This window comes from Zalophus californianus, chromosome X, assembly GCF_009762305.2.
Source record: "Zalophus californianus isolate mZalCal1 chromosome X, mZalCal1.pri.v2, whole genome shotgun sequence".
Classification (NCBI taxonomy): domain Eukaryota; kingdom Metazoa; phylum Chordata; class Mammalia; order Carnivora; family Otariidae; genus Zalophus; species Zalophus californianus.
Window position 1 is genome coordinate 127,758,852 of NC_045612.1, and position 22,248 is coordinate 127,781,099.

The 22,248-nt window shown below is 49.9% G+C and overlaps 1 protein-coding gene across 1 annotated transcript; it reads left to right on the forward strand.

Moving 5' to 3' along the window:
- Nucleotides 1-1,682: 1,682 nt before the first annotated feature.
- On the forward strand, nt 1,683-21,587 carry ARSD (arylsulfatase D). Its single transcript, XM_027607786.2, is given in 13 exon segments — nt 1,683-1,803; nt 1,806-1,886; nt 1,889-1,968; nt 1,970-1,998; nt 2,114-2,263; nt 8,273-8,394; nt 10,127-10,249; nt 12,501-12,924; nt 13,108-13,244; nt 14,529-14,663; nt 16,730-16,892; nt 18,157-18,278; nt 20,181-21,587. Coding segments are annotated over 13 exon segments (2,031 nt in total). The 5' UTR covers nt 1,683-1,697; the 3' UTR covers nt 20,540-21,587.
- The last annotated feature ends 661 nt before the right edge of the window (nt 21,588-22,248 follow it).

Sequence of the window (22,248 nt, forward strand, 5' to 3'; positions counted from 1 at the left end):
CATCTAAGCCCTGCCCCCACCTTGGCCATGGAGAAGGGGGCTGGCATCCTGGACCCTAGGGAAACAATTCGCATCCAGGCAGCCTGCTTGCACGCAGCCAGTCCCCAGACCTTTCGAGAGCTTGCTGGAAAAGGGAGCTCCCTGGCCGAGGGCTTGCTGGGGTTCCCCGAGCGCAGGCCCAGCCGGGATTTAGCACCCTCTCCTCCACCCCAGTATATCCCGGGAGTGCCCGCCCGGAGGTGACTGGGACTCGGAAAGCTCAATTCCCGGAAGGCCTGGGGCGACAGGACATTAAACGGATTGGGGCGGGACAGGGCCCTCCCGCCGGCAGGGCTCCGCTGCGTGGGCGGGTCCGGGCACCTGGCGCTGGGGACGAGGTCCTGCGCGCCCGGCCCGCGCGCGGCCATGGGACCCAGGGCTCCGAGGGGATGCAGCGCGTCCGCTGCCAGGTGCGCGGGGGCCCGAGGACGCGTCCCCCACTCGGGACGGGGCTGGGGGGCTGGGGGAGGTGCACACTGGGCGAGAGTGGCCTCCGGGACGCGCGGGCGGTGTGTACTCCTTGGAGTGACCGGAACACAGCTAGACGTCCGTCTCGCAGTCGGAGGGACGCGGGACCGGAGAGCTGACGTCGGAGGGGAGGGCAGAGGAGGCCAGACGGAGGGAAGGGGGGGGCGGCCAGCGGAAGGGGAACCGCCAGGCTGGTGCTCGGAGGCCACGCCCCGGCAGAACGAGGCCTGGTCGCGATCCCGCACCGCGTGGGACGCGCTCCCTCGCCCCGAGTAGCCCCCACGAGCAAGACATGCCCCTCAAACACTCTCCCCTCATAGCGCTGCGGCGTGCCCCCCTAGCACGTGCTCCCAGCCAGCTAGCCCCGGAGCGCGGCCGTGTCCGCAAACCCCAGTCGCTACCACACGCCCGGTCCCCGCCTTGATTCCGTCCCCACAACAGCACGGCGGCGTCTCCCTCTCTAGCACGCGTTCCCCCCACCCCCCGCTCCTTTCCTTCCCCCATCCCCCCTTTGTTCCGTCCCGCCCGCCCATCCCAGCCCGGCCGCACCCTCCCCCACTCTGAGACACGTCCGGCCCAGGCCCTGATGCCCGCCTCCCGGAGCGCGCCTCTTCCTCTTTGCACGGCCCCGCCCCTGCCTGGCCCCGGTCCGCCAGCCCGAGCGGAGCCTTGACCGTAATCCCAAAAACATGGCCAGTCCCCCAAGACCCCCTCGGCCGCGTCCCGGCCCACACCTCCCCACCGCCCTCTAAGACGCACCAGGCCCGCTCCCCGCCCGGAATGCGGCCACCCCCTTAACGCTCCACCTAGGCCCTGTCCCGCCGCGCCTTTCCAGTCCCTGCCCCCCTGCTCCGGACTGCTGGCGCACCAGGGCGCAATCAGAGGACCGGACAGCGGTGGGGGCCCTGCTGGGGGACCCCGGGGCACGCTCGCGCTGCCAGCCAGGAGCCAGGAATGAGGATCAGGGCGCTCCAGGCCCCGCGTCCCTCCCGCTTTATGGGGCGGGCAGGGCCGGGGATCCGCGTCCGGGACGCCCCAGATCCCTTGTCCCGCGCGGTCGCGGGTGCGCCCCGGCCTCGCTGGCAACGCGCGCTGCAAGCCCGTGTTGTCACTACTGGGTCACACCAGCAGTGCCGTGTCTCCCTGTCGTGGCTGGGGTGCTTTGAATCCCACATTCTTCCTTAAAATGCATGTCTCCCGCCGCTCCAGCCCTCTGGGTCCGCCTCCCTCCTGTGCGGTCGCTCCGGGGACGGAAGGCGCGCTCTGGCCGCCTTTGCACCGGGAAAGGGAGGAAGGCGCGCCCGGAAGGCAAGCGCTCAGCCCTCTGACCCTGCCCTTTAGGGAGCTCCCCACACAGGTAGCAGGATTAATGACCAAGGGGAGGGGAGGAGGTCCCTGGGCAAGATCCTCGCGCGTTCCCGTTTTCTGCTCCGCGTGTTAGTATGCGAGCAGTCCGAACAAAAGGAACCAGCACCTAGATGGGATCCCTCGGTAAACCCAATTTAGGGCAAATGCATGTGCCTTCCCAGCAAGCGGCTTTGAAATACCGACTGAACATTCCCTAAATCGTCGACGTTAATTTCGGCCTTTTTGTTTGTCTCTCCAGGGACTCTTTGTCGGTTCTACTCCTTCTGTGTTTGCTCTCGAGGACTTCCGAGTTAAAAGCTGCAAATGCCTTTAAACCCAATATTCTACTGATAATGGCAGACGATCTTGGCATTGGGGATCTTGGTTGCTATGGGAACGATACGCTCAGGTATAATGTCCTGGTGATGGTGGGGGTCCTGGTGCTGTGTGTGTGTGTGTGGCGCGCGCGTGCGTGCATGTGTGTGTGTGTGTGTGTGTGTGTGTGTGTGTGTAAGGGGCTGCATCTGGCTGAATGATGCATTTAAAATCTGCCTGTACTGGGAAATTCCTTAGCGCATCAGATCTGAACACCCAAGAAATTATTTTTTGATCGGGAAGCAGGGTCTTAAACTGAAATGTTCAAACAGCGCAGCACTCTGGCTGCGCGTGGGTGTGTTCCTTTCTTAGGGCTGCCTGAACAAAGGACCTCAAATGGAGTAACTTTAGACAACAGGAATTTCTTCTCGTTTCAGTCCTGGAGACCAGAAGTCTGAGATCCAGGCAGGGCAGGGCTGCTGAGATCCAGGCGGGGCAGGACCACTGAGATCCAGGCGGGGCAGGACCATGCTCCCTCCCAAGGCTCCAGGGGAGGGTCCTTCCTGCCTCTTCCAGCTTCTGGGGCTCCAGGAGTCCCTGGGCTCGTGGCCACGTCCCTCCCATCTCTGGCTCCGTCCTCACGTGGCTTCTCCTCTGTGTGTGTGTCTCCTCTTCTGTCTCTTACAAGGACACCTGCCCTTGGATTTAGGGCCACCCCGATCCAGGATGAGCTCATCTCAGATCCTTAAGTAATTACACCTGTAAAGACCGCGTTTCCAAGTCACAGGTCCTGTTCACAAATACTGGGAATCAGGATGTAGCAGCTCTGCCCCTGGGGCTGCTATTCACCCACATGGGGAGCTTAGTGTGTATTCACAGTGCGCAGGCTTCTACCCCATCCCTGCTGGCAAACATGTGGACGATGATGTTTGCGTGGTCTATGCAACAGGAGGAGAAAAGGAAGAAAAGCACCCCATTCCCTTTCTTTTAGGAAGACCACCACCCCAGCATCACACAATCTGCCTTGCAGTAGCTGCCCACCTTGGGACTGGCCTACAGAGACCCGTGCCCACCCCCTTTGGTCGCAGTCTTCCCAACTGCAGCAGAACTCTGCCCTGTGTATGCAGGGATCTTCCTTCCCCGCGCTGAGCCTGCCCAGTTATACTTTTGCCAGAACAGACCATTCACCCAGTGAAACCCGACAATTCATTGGCTTCGGGTATCTTCAGAGAAGTGCATCCATCACCACGGTGCATTTTAGAATATTTTCACACCCCAAGAGAACGCCGTGCCCTCTCTGAGCCATCTCTCCCTGTAATGGACTGAATCGGGTCCCCCGGGATTCGGATCATGAATTCCTAACCCCTCAGGACCGTTTGGGGCCTGCCGCTTTGGGTTAAGAAAACGTAAGCCAGTAAGAAATTAAGAAACTGGGATTGCATGCCCAATACCACCGCTAGGGGGCAGCACCCATGATTACTATTAGTACTATTTTTATGTACAGTGTTTCGCCTTCCAACTAAAATATAGGCCGAGTGGAAGGAGGGTCTTTGGGGGCATCCTAAAGCCGGCAGAGATATTCTCTTAATTTAATGCATTGACTCATTGATGAAGACGTTGAGCCAACAGGCCACATGGGTTGCAGGGCCCCCCTTACAGATGTGGGGGCCATGCCCCTCGCGATCCGCCTCTAAGGAATGTGGGTATTCTGCACAAACCTACCACACTTCCCTGGTCTTCAACATGTTTCCACTGCATGTCCACCCACCCCAACGCGAGCACGGCACACCCCGTTTAACAATTCTGCCCAAGTAAGCTATCAAGGCTGACAGGTAGAAGACTTAACTTGGGTTTAAGAACCACCCGGTTTAGAGAAACTGTCTTTGCTTTCCAGGAGAATTGGCTGCACGTGCTGTAAGGCCTCCTTCCCTTCATCCTTAGGAGATTTGCTATGAAATTGTTCCGACTCCTTTAGCACATAGTAAGTGAAGCTTCACTAGTAAGCCGTCCCGTAGAATTCTCTCCAGCGACCACGGTATTCACTGTGCATGCCTAAATATGCTAGAAGGCGCTTGTGTTCGAAATCAGGTCAGACACCCTGGTTTGCCAATCACTCTGGTCCCACATGTGGGCCACACCAGGTCTGTCTTTCATATCTGGCCTCGTAAGAAATGGAAGTGGAGAACCCATGAGGTGTGTAATGAATGTGTAGTTACCAAGGGTCAGGGGAACAGGAAGTCAGGACAGAAGAGGGAGCCCCGGGACTGGCTCTGTGGCCCCAACCCTGCTTCTGAATAGCTGTGACATCAGTCACACATCCAGCCTCAGTTTCCCCTCTTGATATAAGGCCATTGGATGATCTCCATGTTTCCTTCTGGGTCCATGATGCAAATCATGGAAGTGACTCCCTGATGCTCTAACAGCAAAGCCACACCAGACATGTGTTAATGACGGAGACGAGTCTGTAAATACATGTGAAACCTGCTCGTTTCATTAGCATAATGGGAAGAAAAGATATCTCTTCTTTCAGGAAAATCTCATACATGCCCTGCCCCTCCATTCCTTTCATGACAGTCACTGGGCTGTTTCTCAGCGTATTTATATCATTCTCAGACACTCTCATACTTTCTCTCTGTTGTTAAAATGAAAATATCTGATCCCACAGGCCAGAGCGTTATTTAAAAGGAAAAGAATGCATAAAAAATGAAGGGCACTTGAGAGTAATATTTTAAGATTATATTTGCCAATCAACTTGGTTAGGGAAAGAAGGAAATAACGTAAATTGATCGAGAAGCACAGAATTTAAAATCAGTAGCATTTTTCCTGTTTTAAGGTATCTTTTAACAAGTAGAGGAATGAGATTCTGCAGAAGATTTCAATGCTGAGGTTGAAACCTGTGCTGTTTTTCATTCTGTTCCACAATGTAGATAATCATGAAGACATCTGTAAGAGATGAATACTTGAAAGAAGAGAGATAGATAGCTAGACAGGCAAATGGATGGATGGATGGATGGATGGATGGATGGATGGATGGAAAGATGGAAAGACGGAAAGATGGAAGGAAGGAAGGAAGAATAGAAAGATGGATGGAGGGCTGGATAGATGGATGGATGGATGGAAGGATGGATAGATGGATGGATGGATGGAAGGATGGATAGATGGATGGATGGATGGGTGGATGGATGGATGGAAAGATGGAAAGATGGAAAGATGGAAGGAAGGAAGGAAGAATAGAAAGATGGATGGAGGGCTGGATAGATGGATGGATGGATGGAAGGATGGATAGATGGATGGATGGATGGAAGGATGGATAGATGGATGGATGGATGGATGGATGGATGGATGGATGGATGGATGGGTGGATGGATGGATGGATGGATGGATGGATGGATGGATAGATGGGTGGATGTGATGGATGGATGGATGGATGGATGGATGGATGGATGGATGGAAGGATGGATAGATGGTGGATGGATGGATGGATGGATGGATGGATGGATGGATGGATAGATGGGTGGATGGATGGATGGATGGATGGATGGATGGATGGATGGATGGGTGGATGGATGGATGGATGGATGGATGGATGGATGGATGGAAGGATGGATGGAAGGAAGCATGGAAAGAGGGGTGAATAGATAAGTGAGGGAATGGATGGATGGGAAGATGGATGGAAGGATGTGTAGATAGATGATAGATGATAGATGATAGATTGGTAAATAATAGATGGACTATTGGCTATCAAACTCATCAAAGAGATGAGTGAATGAATGGATGGATGGAAAGATGGATGGAAGGATGGGCAGATAGATGACAGACTGGTAAATAATAGATGGACTATTGCATATCAAACGAGATAGAACTTTTGTAAACTGAAAAATAGGTCAGAGCTAATATAATTATGGTTAATTAGTAGAATTCTATAAGCCCTTGCAATTCATGTTCATAGTTTAGTCAAAAAAAAAAGTAAATTTTTACAGTTGGGTTATTGAAAACAACCAGCATGAGTACAGAATGGGTGATTTTTAATAACAGCCTTTCTGTTTCGGTTGGTTGCAATTTTAAGAAGAGTCAAAGGTGACCAAAGTGGCCAGAACAGTCTTGACTGACACAGCTATTCTCCAAAACAGAGGCGTGGCAGGGCCCCAGCAGCTGCCTGGAGGAGCAGGCATCTGAAATAGTAGCTTCAGCTGTGGTTTCTGGGCATGCAGGAGGGGCCTGGAAGCCACAGCTGAATGAGTACAGACAATAGCTTGCAAACAAGAGGGAGAAGGCACTCTCTCTCTTTAAATAGGAACAAAGCCATCAGAAAAAAAGCTTTAGTGGTCACAAAGTGGATGGGTGGTCGTGAACTATCGGAAAATCTATGATTAATGGGAGATGGGAGCCTGAGGATGGAGGTGCTTGAGCCACAACCCCCAGAATGCCACACTCGGTGGATCTTTTAAGTCACACGGATAAGGTGTGACTTAAGGAGGTATTAAACCCTCCTTTGGCACTTCCCAGCTCCAGGGACGGACAAGTGGCTCAATCTCCCAACTTTGCTTGCCTCCTCGCAAATGCGGAGATCACTCCGATGACTAGGAAATCGTTGGGATGAAAGATAACACAGGGATTCCAAAAATGCAGCTTTTCACTTTACTAATCTCCAAAGGTGTTATATTATTCTATTACTACACTAACTCAGAACTTACTTAGTGACCTCCCATGCATTTAACACCAAACATCTTTTGAACACTTTCCTTCTGCCCATGACCCCTGTGCTTAACCAGCTTCGAGGATTTTGAAGAATACACGTAATTTTTCTTTTTTTTTTCAGACAACGTATACTATGTTCACTCAGAGGGATCAAAACAAAAGCAAAAATTAAAACTAAAAATGTGTTCTTCAAAATTGGCAACGCCATATGAGTTAGTAAGGAAGGTATTTACCACAACGTTTGGAGAATGGTCTTGGCCGTGGTCTTGATGCGTCTGAAAGATCTTGAACCCCAAAGCCCGCAGTAGGGCTTTGGGATGCCCACTGGCTCCTAGAAGTCCTTCAGCTGGCCTATAGCTCCTTCAGGATTCATCTTATTTCTATCCTCTCTCCATAAAACTTATGGACAGGGACCCTCTAGGACACGTGGCATCCTTCCACTAGCAAGCAGTTTGGGTCACAGGGATTTGGAAGTGGCTTGTGTCCAAGGAAATAGCATCCACTAGCGCTATGACTCAGCCTGGGGCTGCCCAGACCCTCAACAAAGCCATGGTCACTTCTGCGTGCTCTGGGGGAACAGGGACACTTAGAGGCTCTTCTCCCCAGTAGATGATGGTTGTGGACCACTCAGCTCCCTCAGCGCCCTCCACCAACACTCATACTCAGCAAAGAAGCCCTCCACGCATGCCTCAAGTCACCTCCAAAGGTCCCTTTAAACCTTGGGGCCATTGGACCACCTGCCCAGTAAGGAAGTTTTAGGCATCGGCTCTCAAAGATTCTATTCCAGCCAATATAAATATTCCAGCCAGTGGCTTCGGTCTTCACGTCTTCCTGTCTCTCTTTGATCCACTTGCTCTCTACTAGTTTAACCCCTTCACATGGAAACCTGGTGGTGTAGGCAGGAAAGGGCACTCCTTCCCCATTCGATTGGGAAGACCGTTTCCCATTTGTGAGATAGAGCATGCTCACAGAAGAGCAAAGAGTAGCAAGCTCTAAAAGACCCAGCTTCTTGGCCACAGCTTCCTGGCTGACAAAAGCAGACGCAAGAGCAAGGTGGTGCACAACTCTTATTGCTACACACAGCAAGAGCATCAAGGGAAACTTGCTCCTGGCCACCAAGAGCTTTGGGTGATGCAGTGGGCTGGGATGGTGGCTGTGCACGCGGTGGGTTGGGCTGCAGGCCCGGACCGGGGAGAAGGGCTCAGCACCTTTTGCAGCAAGTGGTCCTCAGTACATGTGCTCATGCTGGTTGTTTTGGGGGTGGGTCCATCTGCCTCTGCGAGACACCATATGCAACTGCTTATAAAACCCTCAAGAAATACTCATGTATACCGTGCCATGCCTTTTGTGCAGGGATCCCTGTAAGCCCCGTCTTGACGGGATGTTTTGTGTGTGGTTTGCGCAGGACACCCAATATCGACCGGCTTGCAGAGGAAGGTGTGAGGCTCACCCAGCACCTGGCGGCCGCTCCCCTCTGCACCCCCAGCAGATCTTCCTTCCTCACAGGGAGGCACTCCTTCAGATCAGGTCAGTGTTGTGGGGACAACTGAGAAAGGGGCACGTCTGTGTCCACTCATTACTCGTCCCTTAATATTATTAGCGATGGTTGAGATCCAGGGAAAACGGTGCAGATAGAATCTGTGGTGACATCACCTAGAACTTACATAAAGAATCCTGTGTTTGAGGTAGTCAGGCGATGATTTGGTTGACTGGGAATTCAGAGTGGAACTCTCCAAGGGTAGCTGGTTAGGGTTGACATTGTGTTTTATTTGTTTAAATATTTTAGTCGGTCCTTGATGTGTAGTCATGATTTCAGACAGGCTCTGAGAGCATGTAGGGGGCTGAATGATGTCCCCAAAGATCCCACATCCTAATTCCTGGAACGGGTGAATGTTTCCTTATATGGCAAAGGGGACTTTGAAGATGGGATTAGGTGAAGGATCTTCGGATGGGAATGTTATCCTGGATTATGCAAGTGGCCCAGTGTCATCACAAAGGCCCTTCTAAGGGAAAGCATTAGGGTCAGAGTCGGAGAGGGACAAGGAACAGCTTGGTGAGATGCACTGTGAGGCTGCAGGAGGGGGGGCCCTGATTTGTTTGTCCGTGTCTGCTTGAGCTGAGTGCATGCACACCCTGTGACCCAGCAATTCCTAAGTAGGTGCCCAACATGTACACACATATGCACGTTCTACAGAAGATGGAATGAGCACATTCGCAGCAGCACTGTTTGTACGGTGCAAACACGGACACAGTTCATCAGTGGAAGAGTGGGTTAATAAACTGCACATTCACACATTGGAATACTGTTGTCTTAGTCTGTCTGAGCTGCCGTACGTAATACCACAGAAGGACCAGCCTAAACAACAGAGATTAATTTTCTGATCATCTGGGAGGCTGGGGGTCTGACATCCAGGCGGGGCTGGAGGCTGGGAGTCTGAGATCCAGGCGGGGCTGGAGGCTGGGAGTCTGAGATCCAGGCGTGGGCAAGGCTGGTTCCTCCTGAGGCCTCTCTCCATGGCGTGTAGACTCTGCCTCCTCCCTCTGTCCTCACGTGGTCGTCCCTCTATGAGTGTCTGTGTCCTCAGCTCCTCTTCTTATAAGGACCCCAGTCCTGTGGGATCAGAGCCCATCCCGATGACCTCATTTTTACCTCTTTAAAGACCCTGTCTTCAAACACAGTCACGTTCTGAGGTGCTGGGGGCCAGGTCTCTACGTGCAAGGTGCTAGTAGCAGCCAGTCTCCCCACCGAGTTGTGACAACCAAAAATGTCTCCATGCATTGCCAAGTGTTCCTTGGGGGGCAGAATCACCTTCGGTTGGGAACCATTTCATAGACAGATCATGGATAGAAGATATAGATAGACAGAGATAGATAGATGGATAGGTAGATAGATAGATAGATTGATAATAGATTGATAGATGATAGATTAATAGATAGATACATGATAGATGAATAGATGGATGGATGGATGGATGGATGGATGATAAAGAGAGAAAGAGAGAGAAACAGACAGAATCTCTCATGCCAAGGCAGGGCTTCTCAACCTCAGCACTGCTGACATTTGGGCCGGATGATTCTCTGTGGTAGGGGCATCCTGGGCACCGTAGGCTGTTTCCCCTACCAGACGCCAGTAGAACCCCTCCTGCAATTGTGACAACCCAAACCAACCCCAGACAGCGTGAGCCACGTTCCAACCCAGGCAAGAACCCCTGCTGCAGTCAAGGGAGAGTGAGTGCTTGCTCTCTGCTCTGCTCCACAGGCATGGATGCTGATGATGGGTACCGTGTCCTCCTGTGGAACGGGGGATCGGGCGGACTCCCCGTGAATGAAACCACGTTTGCGAGAATCCTGCAGCAGCAAGGTTATGCAACCGGCCTCATAGGTACTCATATGGTTCAAGGGGATGGAGAATCAACCATCGAAAGCACCTGTTTCCCAACAAGGCAAAAACATCCCATGTCAGAACCAAAATAGGGTGCTGACCCCGTCTGGTCTCTCTTGCATTGGTCACATTGTTGGAACTTCTGTCATCGACAAGCAATTTTAATTCAACATCTTGTGAGATTTGCCTCTTTCCTTCCGTTCCCAGGCTTTGTATTAGGGGCTGGTCTCATAGGCACCCGCTGCCTGGCACCCCCCAAAACTCCAGCCTCCGTAAGGAAAGCAGGTGTTCAGCAAAACCACATTGTGCAAACATTTTAGACACAGAGCCACACTTACTATTTAGGGAATGATGGGAATCCTCTGGAGAGCCGATTGTCACACATCATTAGCAAGGGCCAACCTGGTAAGAGCACCTGTCTGAGAACAGTACTCTGACACCTGCTAGGTGACTTCTAAGCAGATGGGCGCCCACCTGTCATGGACCACATGCTTGTGACCGCTTTCGTTCCTTGCCTCAGCCTGTGTGTTTAGGAGTGGCATCCCGTCTGAGAGGAATCAGAGGCCCGGTGACGAGGGCGTCTTCCCCAACCCCTTGGTCAAGGGAGGGCTGGGTCGGGTCTGTGTGCAGGGGCTCCGATTTGATCCCTCACCAGCTCTTCCACACTCAGACTCACTGTTGAGTTCAGAAGGGACCATGACACCCCCACTGTGTCAGGGCGGTGATTGGCTGGAGGGGTGGGGAATCACCCTTACCCCCCTTTTAAAATGTCCTGCTACTTTAGAAATAGAGATTATGTAGATATACTTCCCACAGAGCTGGAGGCCGAGAAGCCCAAGATCCAGCTTCCGTGTCTGGTGAGGGCCCTCATCCTGCCTCACAGAGGACTGTCTTCTCTCTGTGTCCTCACATGTGAGAAGAAGGGGTGGGGATCTCTCTGGGGCACTGATCCTTTCACGGGGCCTCCACCCTGAGGATCTGCTCTCATCTCCAAGGTCCCACCTCCAAATTCCATCCACCTCAGGGTCAGGTCTCAACATAGGAATTTCGGGAAGACACAGATACTCAGAATATAGCATATCCCATTTTCAAAGACATTTTCAAGGACTTTGTACACATCTGCTCTATCACCTATATTTCTCTTTTCAATCCTAAGAAGTAGAGCAAAGCTTCTTAGCCACCCAAATTGACTGGAACTTTCCATTACCAACTCACCACCATCGGGTCAAAGTCCTTGACCCCACAGCCACCCAGGTCTCTCCTACTCTGTGGGTGGAATCGTGTTTAAAATTAGGTGAGTAGGTTTCTTTTGTGTTTACTGGACTTGCAGACCTGTTTATCGGTTTGTTCTGTGCAACTTTACTCTTCTGGTGCACACACCCCATCTATATTCAGACAAGGCTGTTCTTCACATTCCACATACCTACCCCATCTCAGCATTTTCACTTCTTAAATGGAAGCAGGCACGTAAAGGAATGTCCCTGGGCTTGGAACTAAAACCAGTCCTACAAGTTCTGAAGACGCTTCGTGAGTCATGGGAGGGAAGAGCAGGGCGGGACCCAGTTTAACCTCTGCACCTGGGAAATTAGGGCAAACAGTACCTTGGACCCTTTCCTGTTCTATCTTGTAGCTCAATTAAAGCTGGCTGAGCATCTGGAGATAACCCAATTCTTGTATAACCTGCCAGAATTTGATATATGGGCTTCCTCATGTTCCATCTCAATGATATTATAAAATTACTGCCTTTGGAAAGAATCTATTATAAGCAATTCTTGCTTACTAGTTAGTGGAGTGAGTCACTTCCTTCTGCTGTATCATAAGATTATTCTAGAGCCAGCTCCTGTTATCAAGTAGTTGTCTTTTAAGTAAGAAATATCGTAAGTGATATTTTCTGAGTGATTTAATAGCAGAATAGTGTAGGGTTGCAAACTTGTAATTCCCGACAGCCCAGAAAACCTTAAACCTTTAATCTTTTTCTTTAAACCTTTAATCTCTTGATAACGATCATGACCTCCATACGTTTGTTCGGTATTTGCAAAGTGCAGTGTAACCATTTAAAAACACACCAGGATCAAACCCATTCATTTTATTCCTTTCTATCTCCAATTTATATCATGTTCCTTTTCTATTTCAGATTTTGCTGTTTGCATACCTTCATTTTCATTGGAGCATCCAAATTATTGAGGTGATTGGTGTCAGACAGAGTGCCTTCCATGTGTCTTCTTGTTTAACTTCTTGCTCTTATTTTCAGGAAAATGGCACCAGGGTGTGAACTGTGAACTCCGCACCGACCACTGCCACCACCCACTGAACCACGGATTTGACTATTTTTATGGCATGCCTTTCACGCTTGTGAATGACTGTCAGCCAGGCAGGCCCCCGGGACTGGACGCCGCGACTAGAAGCAGGCTGTGGCATTATACCCAGATGGCGGCACTGGGGGTCCTGACTGTTGCTGTTGCCAAGACGTGCGGGTTAATCTCTGTGTCCTGGAAGGTAGTCCTGGGCGCAGCCAGCCTCGTCTTCCTCTTCTTTGTCTCCTGGTACGCCAGCTTTGGGTTTGTGCGTCGTTGGAACTGCATCCTGATGAGAAACCATGACGTCACAGAGCAGCCCATGGTTTTGGAAAGAACGGCGAGTCTCATGCTACACGAGGCAATTTCCTATATTGAAAGGTAATCCCACTTTTAAAGAGGAGGTGAGTTCTCATAGCACCTGAGTCTCTTTATCATCTTTGGAATTTCTTAAACCAGCCCTGATGGGGAGGTGAGTTTCAAGGACTCAAATGGATCAAAGGCTGTTGAAACAGGATCAAATACAGGTGTCATCGTGTCTGAAGGATGTTTTTCCTCTCTCAGAAATAAGCACAGGCCATTCCTTCTGTTCGTGTCCTTGCTGCATGTACACATTCCCCTGGTAACTACAAAACAGTTTCTTGGAAAAAGCCGGCACGGCTTATACGGCGACAACGTGGAGGAGATGGATTGGCTTGTAGGTAAGTCAAGGCACAGCTGTGCTTCATTTAGTCTCACCACTGAACTTTGGTAACAGATGGGCCACCTCACTAGGAACCAAGCTGCAATAAAGAATAAGAGAAAAGGCAAAGAATAGGGAGAAAGTTTCCCATATCATTCATGTGCTCCTTCAGCACTTCCGATCCCTCGGCCTACTTCTGCACAAAATCATCCTACAAAGTGTATTATTTAAAGCCATCATGAGGGGCACCTGGGTGGCTCAGTCGGTGAAGCGTCTGCCTTGGGCTCAGGTCATGAGCTCGGGTCCTGGGATCGAGCCCCACATCGGGCTCCCTGCTCAGTGGGGAGTCTGCTTCTCCCTCTCCCTCTGCTCCTCCCCCATCTCTGTGCTCAAATAAATAAATAAAATCTTAAAAAAAAATAATAAAACCATCATGAGACATTGCAGAAAGTGAAGCAAGAACTCTTGTCATTCAGGGCAACAGACCAACTTCACTACGGCCTGGAGAAAACCTGGAGAGATCCAGCGAGATTATAGATTGTTTTTTTCACACTGAAGTATAGTTGATACATAGTGTTACCTTAGTTTCAAGTGTATATAGATTCTTGAAAGAATGTAGACATCTAAATCCTTGCAGGATCCGAGGGCTTATCCTGGGAGAAGCATAGGGCTACAGTAGACCAAGTAAAGAGGCAGACAACCCCAAAATGGGAGGGTAGATTACATCATGCTTTAAAAACATGCATTTCCACTGCTGTACATGCCCAAGTGGTATAAAATCTTTACTTTCAGTGCTTTAGATGTGCATTTGGTCTCCGTAGATAAAGCAAGTGCTTGGCTTGTAGATGGCTCGGCTCTCCTGAGCCTTGGCCCCCATGTGCCAACACGCACAGATGGATGCTCACAGCTCTGGCTTCCTCCCGTCTCAACGGGGTTGTCCCATCAAACCCTTTCTCACCACGTGCCCACCCCCATGCGCTCATTATGGACACACGTATGCATGCCAACAGTGCCCATTCAGAACACTCCATTGCTGGCATATTGGCTTTAGGCGTTTATTCTGTTTTCCATATTAGTATCACTAATGATCACTAGTGATACCTCTGTAAACAAGATTCTGAATCCTGTGGTATCAGGAAAATCAGATAGGGGTTCACACTTTGTGATCACATTCATAACGACAGTCTCCTGGTAGGTGCAGAGTCCCCTTATGGGACTTTCTAGCAAGAAAGGGCAAATTTGGGTTGAATTCACTGATGCTGTTTCATTGGCTCTGTCCTGAATTGTTTTATTTCTCTTAAAGGTGAAATCCTTAAAGCCGTTGAAGTAAACGGTTTGAAAAACATGACATTCACGTATTTTACCTCTGATCATGGAGGACATTTGGAGGCAAGGGACGAACGTGGCCAGCTGGGGGGATGGAATGGAATATTCAGAGGTGAGACCAATGCATACTGGGGGTTAAAAGTCAGATATGTGACCCACCAAATGATTCCCAGTGATACAGGCTGGAGAGCAAGCAGAAGGGGAAAAGAGTCTGTGCTTTCAAAGGGGGATTTTCTTGAGCAGCTCCTATACACCAAGTTCTATCCAGATGCCAAGAGAGAGAAAAAAAGACACCTGCACTTCCCTTAAAGAATTCACATTTTAGTAGAAGAGTGAGATATACAAATAAATAATTAAGATAAAATTGAAATAAATGCCATCCTAAATCCAAGGTAGCACAGTAACCATAACCTTAGTTATATGTGTCCCCGTATTCCACAATATCATGCGAGATTTAGGGCGTGATACCTTTATATTGTCATCTTAAAAGTCTGATACAATTGTTCTGCATGATTCATGGATTCCATATTTATGAATTCATTCACTTGCTAAAATGTATCTGTAACCCCAAAAATCAATACTTGCAATGCCTTTGTACTCATTTGAACAGCAGTAAAAATATTAGTCGCCTGACATGCATGTTCTCAACTAAGGTTGGATGACGTAACCCTGTGCCTACAATTTCATCTCTCAGACTATAAACATTTTCACAGACTCTTTAGTGGCCACTTTTTTATAGTTTTGTTTGCTTTTTGTTGGTGACTTTGCTACTTCAAATGGCTCCCAATCGTAGTCCTGAAGGGCTGTTCCCTGTTTCCAAGGGCAAGAAGCTTGCGATGTGCCTTAGAGAGAAAATAGGTGTGTTAGATTGGCTTCGTCCAGACAGGAATTCTAGCGCTGTTGGCCGTGAGTCCAATGCGAATGAATCACAACATCTACTCAATAAGGAGTCTAAACCAAAACACACAGAAATATACTGATTAGCTGATGAAAATACGGGGACCAGAGTCTCCCTGGAACTGAGCCCTATATTACACCTGAGAGTCGTTGTTCAGTATGAGCTGTTTGTGGTGACTTTGTAGAACATCACTCCAGGGAATGAGAGTCGACTGTATATGTTCCTATGACTTGGAAGTGGCTTTTTCCTCCAATCCTCCATATACATCCCCAAGCTGTGGAGTAGATTCTCATCATTCCCGGTGGTGTGTTCTACAAACAGCCTACCCCTCGGTTTCTGACGGTGGGACCCAGAACAGAGTACCCGCCAAGCCACGCCTGACTCCCAACATGCAGAAGGGAGACCTGATACCCAGGAGTGAGGCTGCTGATTTGCACTAACTTGTTACGCAGCAGTAACTTGTTACGCAGCACTAACTTGTTACGCAGCAGTAACTTGTTACGCAGCACTAACTTGTTACGCAGCACTAACTTGTTACGCAGCAGTAACTTGTTACGCAGCACTAACTTGTTACGCAGCAGTAACTTGTTACGCAGCAGTACAAAACAAAGGCAAGCCCATTACAATTTTTGAGCTGCGACAAAGAAGCATTTATTTAGCAAGATTCTGAACACATCCCTCCCTGTTTACAACTCTCCTTCTGTAACGTAGGATGGCTTCGATTTCCATACCCGGAGTTTAGGAAGTGGAAGCACATTGTCTAATGCTCAATATGTATGTGCATTTCCCAAAGAGCCAACCTGGGCCCCAACTCACTGCTAAGGGTCCCAGAAATGAAGAAGAACCAGGAAAAGGGGTAAAGGAACAGGTGTATGGTATGGCGAGCAGGTGGGAGAGGAGGAGAAGGGGGTCCAAGATCCAATTCCTAGTCCTTTCAGAAAGAAAAAGGACGGAGGAGGACGGGGACTATGAACCATGAGCGGTATGAAACCCCAGTGCCAGTTACAGCTCTGAAGCCACGCATTGCACACCCCGTGCGTTCGCGTGGTCACAAAGACCCGCTGAATCTCAAGAGGAGAGCATATGGACTCCACGTGCGCATAGGGAAGTGACGAGGTTCTGGGATTATTGCTGCAAATATTTTTGGGAAATGCAGGCTGCCACCGTGTGTGATTACGTGTGGGGGGGCCCAGGTAGATACACACAGACAGACAGGTGCACCCAGGGGGGTGTGTGGATGGGACCATCTCCTGGAGAATTCTAATGGTGTTTACTTACAGGTGGCAAAGGGATGGGGGGCTGGGAAGGCGGCATCCGTGTGCCGGGGATCTTCCGCTGGCCTGGGGTGCTGCCGGCCGGCCGAGTGATCCACGAGCCCACCAGCCTGATGGATGTTTTCCCCACCGTGGTCGAGCTGGGGGGCGGCGAGGTGCCCCAGGACAGGTACACATGTAATGAGGTCTCCGTCTTCCCCAGTTCCTCACAGCTGTCCTCTTCCTATTTTACACGTAGGGGAGAAACCCTACCACAATGTGAGAACGTTCGGAAAGTTCTCACATCCTCAAATGTAGGGGACAGCCTAAGGCAAAATAATCATACTCACTTAAACGCGATTAAATAAAATACTGGGTCCATCTACTCATTTTGCCATTTTGGTAAAATTTTATAACTCAGCACAACAACGAGGAGATGAAAGCATTAGAAGTCAATCCACTGAAACACATCTCCCTGTGATTTCCTGAGATGCACTCTTGCCTGTATGTTGATGAGTGACAGCACGCTTTAGAAATGATTTATCACCTCAATATTAGCACAGAACCAAAGACTCTTGCAAATACAAGATAAAAACAAGGCAGTAAATATTTTGATAATGATTTCGTTTTACTCCATTTAAGGGAACAAATAAATACTCCTGTATAAGAGAGACAGAACCAATCGTTATATGTGCAGGTGTCTGTGTGTTTATAAAATAAGACATATATCTTAAGAATTGGCTCATGCAGTTGTGGAGGCCGATGAATTGAAATCCTTATGTCAGGCCAGTGGGCTGCAAACCCAGGCAGAATTTCCCTGTTACAGTCTCAAGGCAGAATTCCACCTTCTCTGGGAAACCTCAGTCTTTGCTCTTGGCTGCCGTCAACTGATTCTGTGAGGCCCACCTTCACTGTGAAGGGGGCTCTGCTTTGCTCAGAGTGCACTGATGACGGATGTTAACAGTATCTAAAAAAATGCCTTCACAGCAACACTCAGACTGGCGTTTCACCAAATCACGAAGCACCATGACCCAGCCGAGTGGGCACAGAAAACAGAACCACCATAATTAGGGTATAATTAAAATAAAAGTGTTCTACAACCGTGAGGGAAAATACTACATTTGTACATTAAGTTCAGATTGAGGACTTTTTAAAAATATGGTCATGTGGCCATGACTGGCAAGGTTGGGATGGTGTTTATATGTCTGTGAGCTCACTGTGTCTGTGGCACGGCATAACCAAATGACCCCACAACTTAGTGACTTTGTGTTTAGAAACAGTGACGTGCATCTTGCTCAACAACTTGCAATCTGGACAAAGTTGGGGAGACAGCTCATCTCTGCTCCTCTTGCCCCATAGCAGGGGCCCTTACAAGCTTGGAGTTTCATTTTCAGGTGCAACGCAGCCTGAGCGGCCTTCGCCTGATTCCTTCTTGTGTCTCTTTACTGAATCAGGGTGATCGATGGCCGTAGCCTGGTGCCCTTGCTTCAAGGGGCTGCTGAGCACTCTGCACATGAGTTCCTGTTTCATTACTGTGGAAAGCATCTGCATGCAGCACGCTGGCATGAGAAGGACAGTGAGTACATGCCTTTTCCCAGTGCAGGGGAGGGGCGGTTGCATTAGTCAGGGTTCCCCCTGAGAAACAGAACCAAGAGTGTGTGGGATGGACGGATGGATGGATGGATGGATGGAGGGAGGGAAGGTGGATGGATGGGTAGATGCATGGATAAGTGGATGGATGGATGGATGGTTGGATGGACACATGGAGGGATGAATGGATGGATGGAGGGAAGGTAGATGGATGGTAGATGCATGAATAAGTGGATGAATGGATGGATGGATGGATGGACACATGGATGGATGGATGGATAGAAGGTGGATGCATGTGTAGATGCATGGATAAGTGGATGGATGGATGGATGGATGGACACATGGATGGATGGATGGATGGATGGATGGATGGAGGGAAAGTGGATGGATGGGTAGATGCATGGATAAGTGGATGGATGGATGGATGGATGGACACATGGATGGATGGATGGATGGATGGATGGAGGGAAGGTGGATGGATGGGTAGATGCATGGATGAGTGGATGGATGGATGGACACATGGAGGGATGGATGGATGGAGGGAGGGAAAGTAGATGGATGGTAGATGCATGAATAAGTGGATGAATGGATGGATGGATGGATGGATGGACACATGGATGGATGGATGGATGGAACGTGGATGGATGTGTAGATGCATGGATTTGTGGATGGATGGATGGATAGATGGATGGATACATGGATGGTTGGATGGATGGATTGATGGATGGAGAGAAGGTGGATGGATGGGTGGATGCATGGATAAGTGGACGGATGGATGGTTGGATGGATGAATGAATGGGTGACACATGGATGGATGCATAGATGGATGGATGGACACCTGATGGATGGTTGGATGGATGGATGGATGGATGGGTGGACAGATGATAGATCATGGATGGATGATCGATAGGATAGATTAATAGATAATGAAATAGATAGATGACAGAGAGGTAGATAGGTAGATAACAGATGGATGATAGATAGAGATAGAAGATAAAGACAGATGTAGATGAATGGGTGGGTAGAAACAAGAGATTTTTCAAAGAATTGTCTCATGTGGCTGTGGGGACTGGCAAGTCTGAAATCTTCAGGGCCAGCCCGCAGTCCCGCAGGAGTGGATGCTGCCATCTTGAGGCCAAAGGCTAGAAACTCAGGCAGAATTTCTGTGTTGTGCTCCGCAGGCAGAATTCTTTCCTCTTTAGGGGACCTCAGTCGGCTTTCTCTTACATCCTTCCGCTGATTGTGTGGGGCCCACCCACAGTATGGAGGGCGGTCTGCTAATGTAAATGTTCATCTCACTGGGGAAAAAAAAAAGCAAACCCATGACGGGGACATGCAGATTGGTCTTTGACCGTGTGTCTGGGTGCCATAGGCTGGCCATGATGATGCATGAAACGCAACATCACAGAGCAAATCTCTTTCTGAGAAGCTGAGAAGAATCAGTATCTCGTGGAGAATGATGGCTGGTGCTGGGCACATGTACAGGGGAAGGGAATCTGAGGGCTCCACCCCGTACCGCCCTCTGGTTGGCTTTATTATCTGCCCTGTACGCAAATGCACCCCCTGAGGACACAGCAAGAACTTTCACGATGTTGATGTGTCCTATTTGCTTCTGTTAATGAAACTAGTATGGGGACGTGGAGCAATTAGAATGAAGGGTCAGAATGAAGTAAGCACGGCCCATAGGGTTATCATCCATGCAGGCAGCCTCACCGAGCACTTTGGGAGGAGTCCCTTTGCCTCTGTGTGCCTGGACCACACCATATAGACACACTTTGCAAGAACCACTTGCTTTTCTTCTCTCCTCTCTTTTTATTTGGATGGGATGTTGATGATTTCCCCAGGGCTGGTACTTGGGTCAGGTGTTCACTGCTCTCTTTGTCTTTAGGTGGAAGACTCTGGAAGGTCCACTACATGACACCGCAATTCCACCCCAAGGGGGCGGGGGCCTGCTACGGCCGAGGCCTGTGCCCCTGCTCTGGGGACGGCGTGACCCAGCACAGCCCGCCTCTGCTCTTCGACCTCTCCAGGGACCCTTCTGAGGCAGAGCCCCTGTCCCCTGGCTCCGAACCCCGGTACCACGCGGTGGTAGCACGGGTGGGCGAGGCAGTGGATCAGCACAGGAAGACCCTGAGTCCTGTGCCCCCCCAGTTTTCCCTGAGCAACATCATCTGGAAGCCGTGGCTGCAGCCGTGCTGTGGAACCTTCCCCTTGTGTGCATGTGGGCAGGACGGAGGTCCCCAATGAGACATGACCTCACACTTGGCAGGATGCCTGTCATCAGACAGACAGGGGGCAAATCATGTTGGTGAGGATGCAGAGAAAGGGGAATTGTCTTGCACTGTTGCTGGGAATGCAAACTGGTGCAGGCATTCTGGAAAACAAGATGGAGGTTCCCCCAAAAATTAAAAAATAGAGCTATCCTATGACCCACTGATTGCACTTCTGGGTATTTGGTCAAAGGAAATGAAAACGGGATCTCAAAGATACCTGCACTCCCATGTTCATAGCAAAATTCTTCTCTTCAGAGCAGCCAAGACCTAGAAACAACCCAAGTGCCCATCGATGTGGTCCATCCACACAACGCAACACGACTCAGCCACGAGAAGCAAGGAGATCCTGCCCTTTGTGACAACGTGGACGGAACTCGAGGACATTATGCAAAGTGCAATAAGCCAGACACAGATCCAAAAATACCACATGATCTCACCGATTTGTGCAATCTTAACAAAAAAGAAGGGAAGGGTGTGTTCGGTCTTGGAGGGACGCAACCCCATGCTAGCAGCCTCCTGGCATTTCCAAGCTCTACCACCCTCTGCCTCATGGCCTCGGGATGGCTGCAGCAGCTCCAGCCACCACATAGACATTCCAGGCTGCAGGAAGAAGGGCATTCCTCCCAGCAGAGTCAGCCCCTGTGAAGGGGATTCTGCAGAGGTTCTAACCCTGGACTCCTGTTTCCCTCCGTAGAAACAACTGGGAATTGAGACATTCACTCTTTGAAGTGGGCACATACCTGCAGGGGGTAGAATCAGGGTTAGTCTCATCAGCCTAAAGGTGAGACCGGCTTTATAACGACTTGTCCGAGGTCTTTGATACATATTTCATTGCCAAATTACTTATTTAGCAAATTTCGAGGTTCCAGCTGGCTTATAAAACCTCAAATTTCCCCAAGAAACCTCCTCCTGGGCTTTTTTTCTTTCTTCCGCGCCCCCCCCCCTTTTTCTTCATCCTCTATGACTTCCTTGTCTGCTTCTCATGAGTCAGTCCTTTTTGAGTGAAACCTTTTTCCACTCGCAAAACACGGCCAATATCCAACTCTACACATACATATTTTTTATTGTTATGTTAATCACCATACATTACATCATTAGTTTTTGGTGCAGTGTTCCATGATTCATTGTTTGTTCATAACACCCAGTGCTCCATGCAGAACGTGCCTTCCTCAATACCCATCACCAGGCTAACCCATCCCCCTCCCCCCCTCCCCTCTAGAACCCTCAGTTTGTTTTTCAGAGTCCATCGTCTCTCATGGTTCGTCTCCCCCTCTGACATACTCATATTTTAATGCAAAACTGACTCACAGAATCAGACATGCAGCAGGGAGGGACGGGAGGAAAGACGCCGGGGACGGCCTGCAGATCCACCGGGGAAGGAGGCAGCCCAGGGCCCCAGGGCGGTGATAAGCGGGATGCACTCCCGGGGTCAGGGCAGAGCAGAGCTGATTTACTACCCGACGGAGCAAAAGCCTTATCTTAATCTCCGGGGCCCTGTGTCTTTACTGGCCGCGAAACATTGGCAGCTGGCCTAACCGGTTAGACCGGCTGTAGCTTAACTACGTGCCACCTCCCCCTCCGCCAACCCCGGGAGGCAAGACAGACTCCTCCCCTCCGCTGTCGGCTCAGTTGAAACCGAGTTTCCTCCCACAGACCTTGGTGCTCAGTCTGCAGACACAGCAA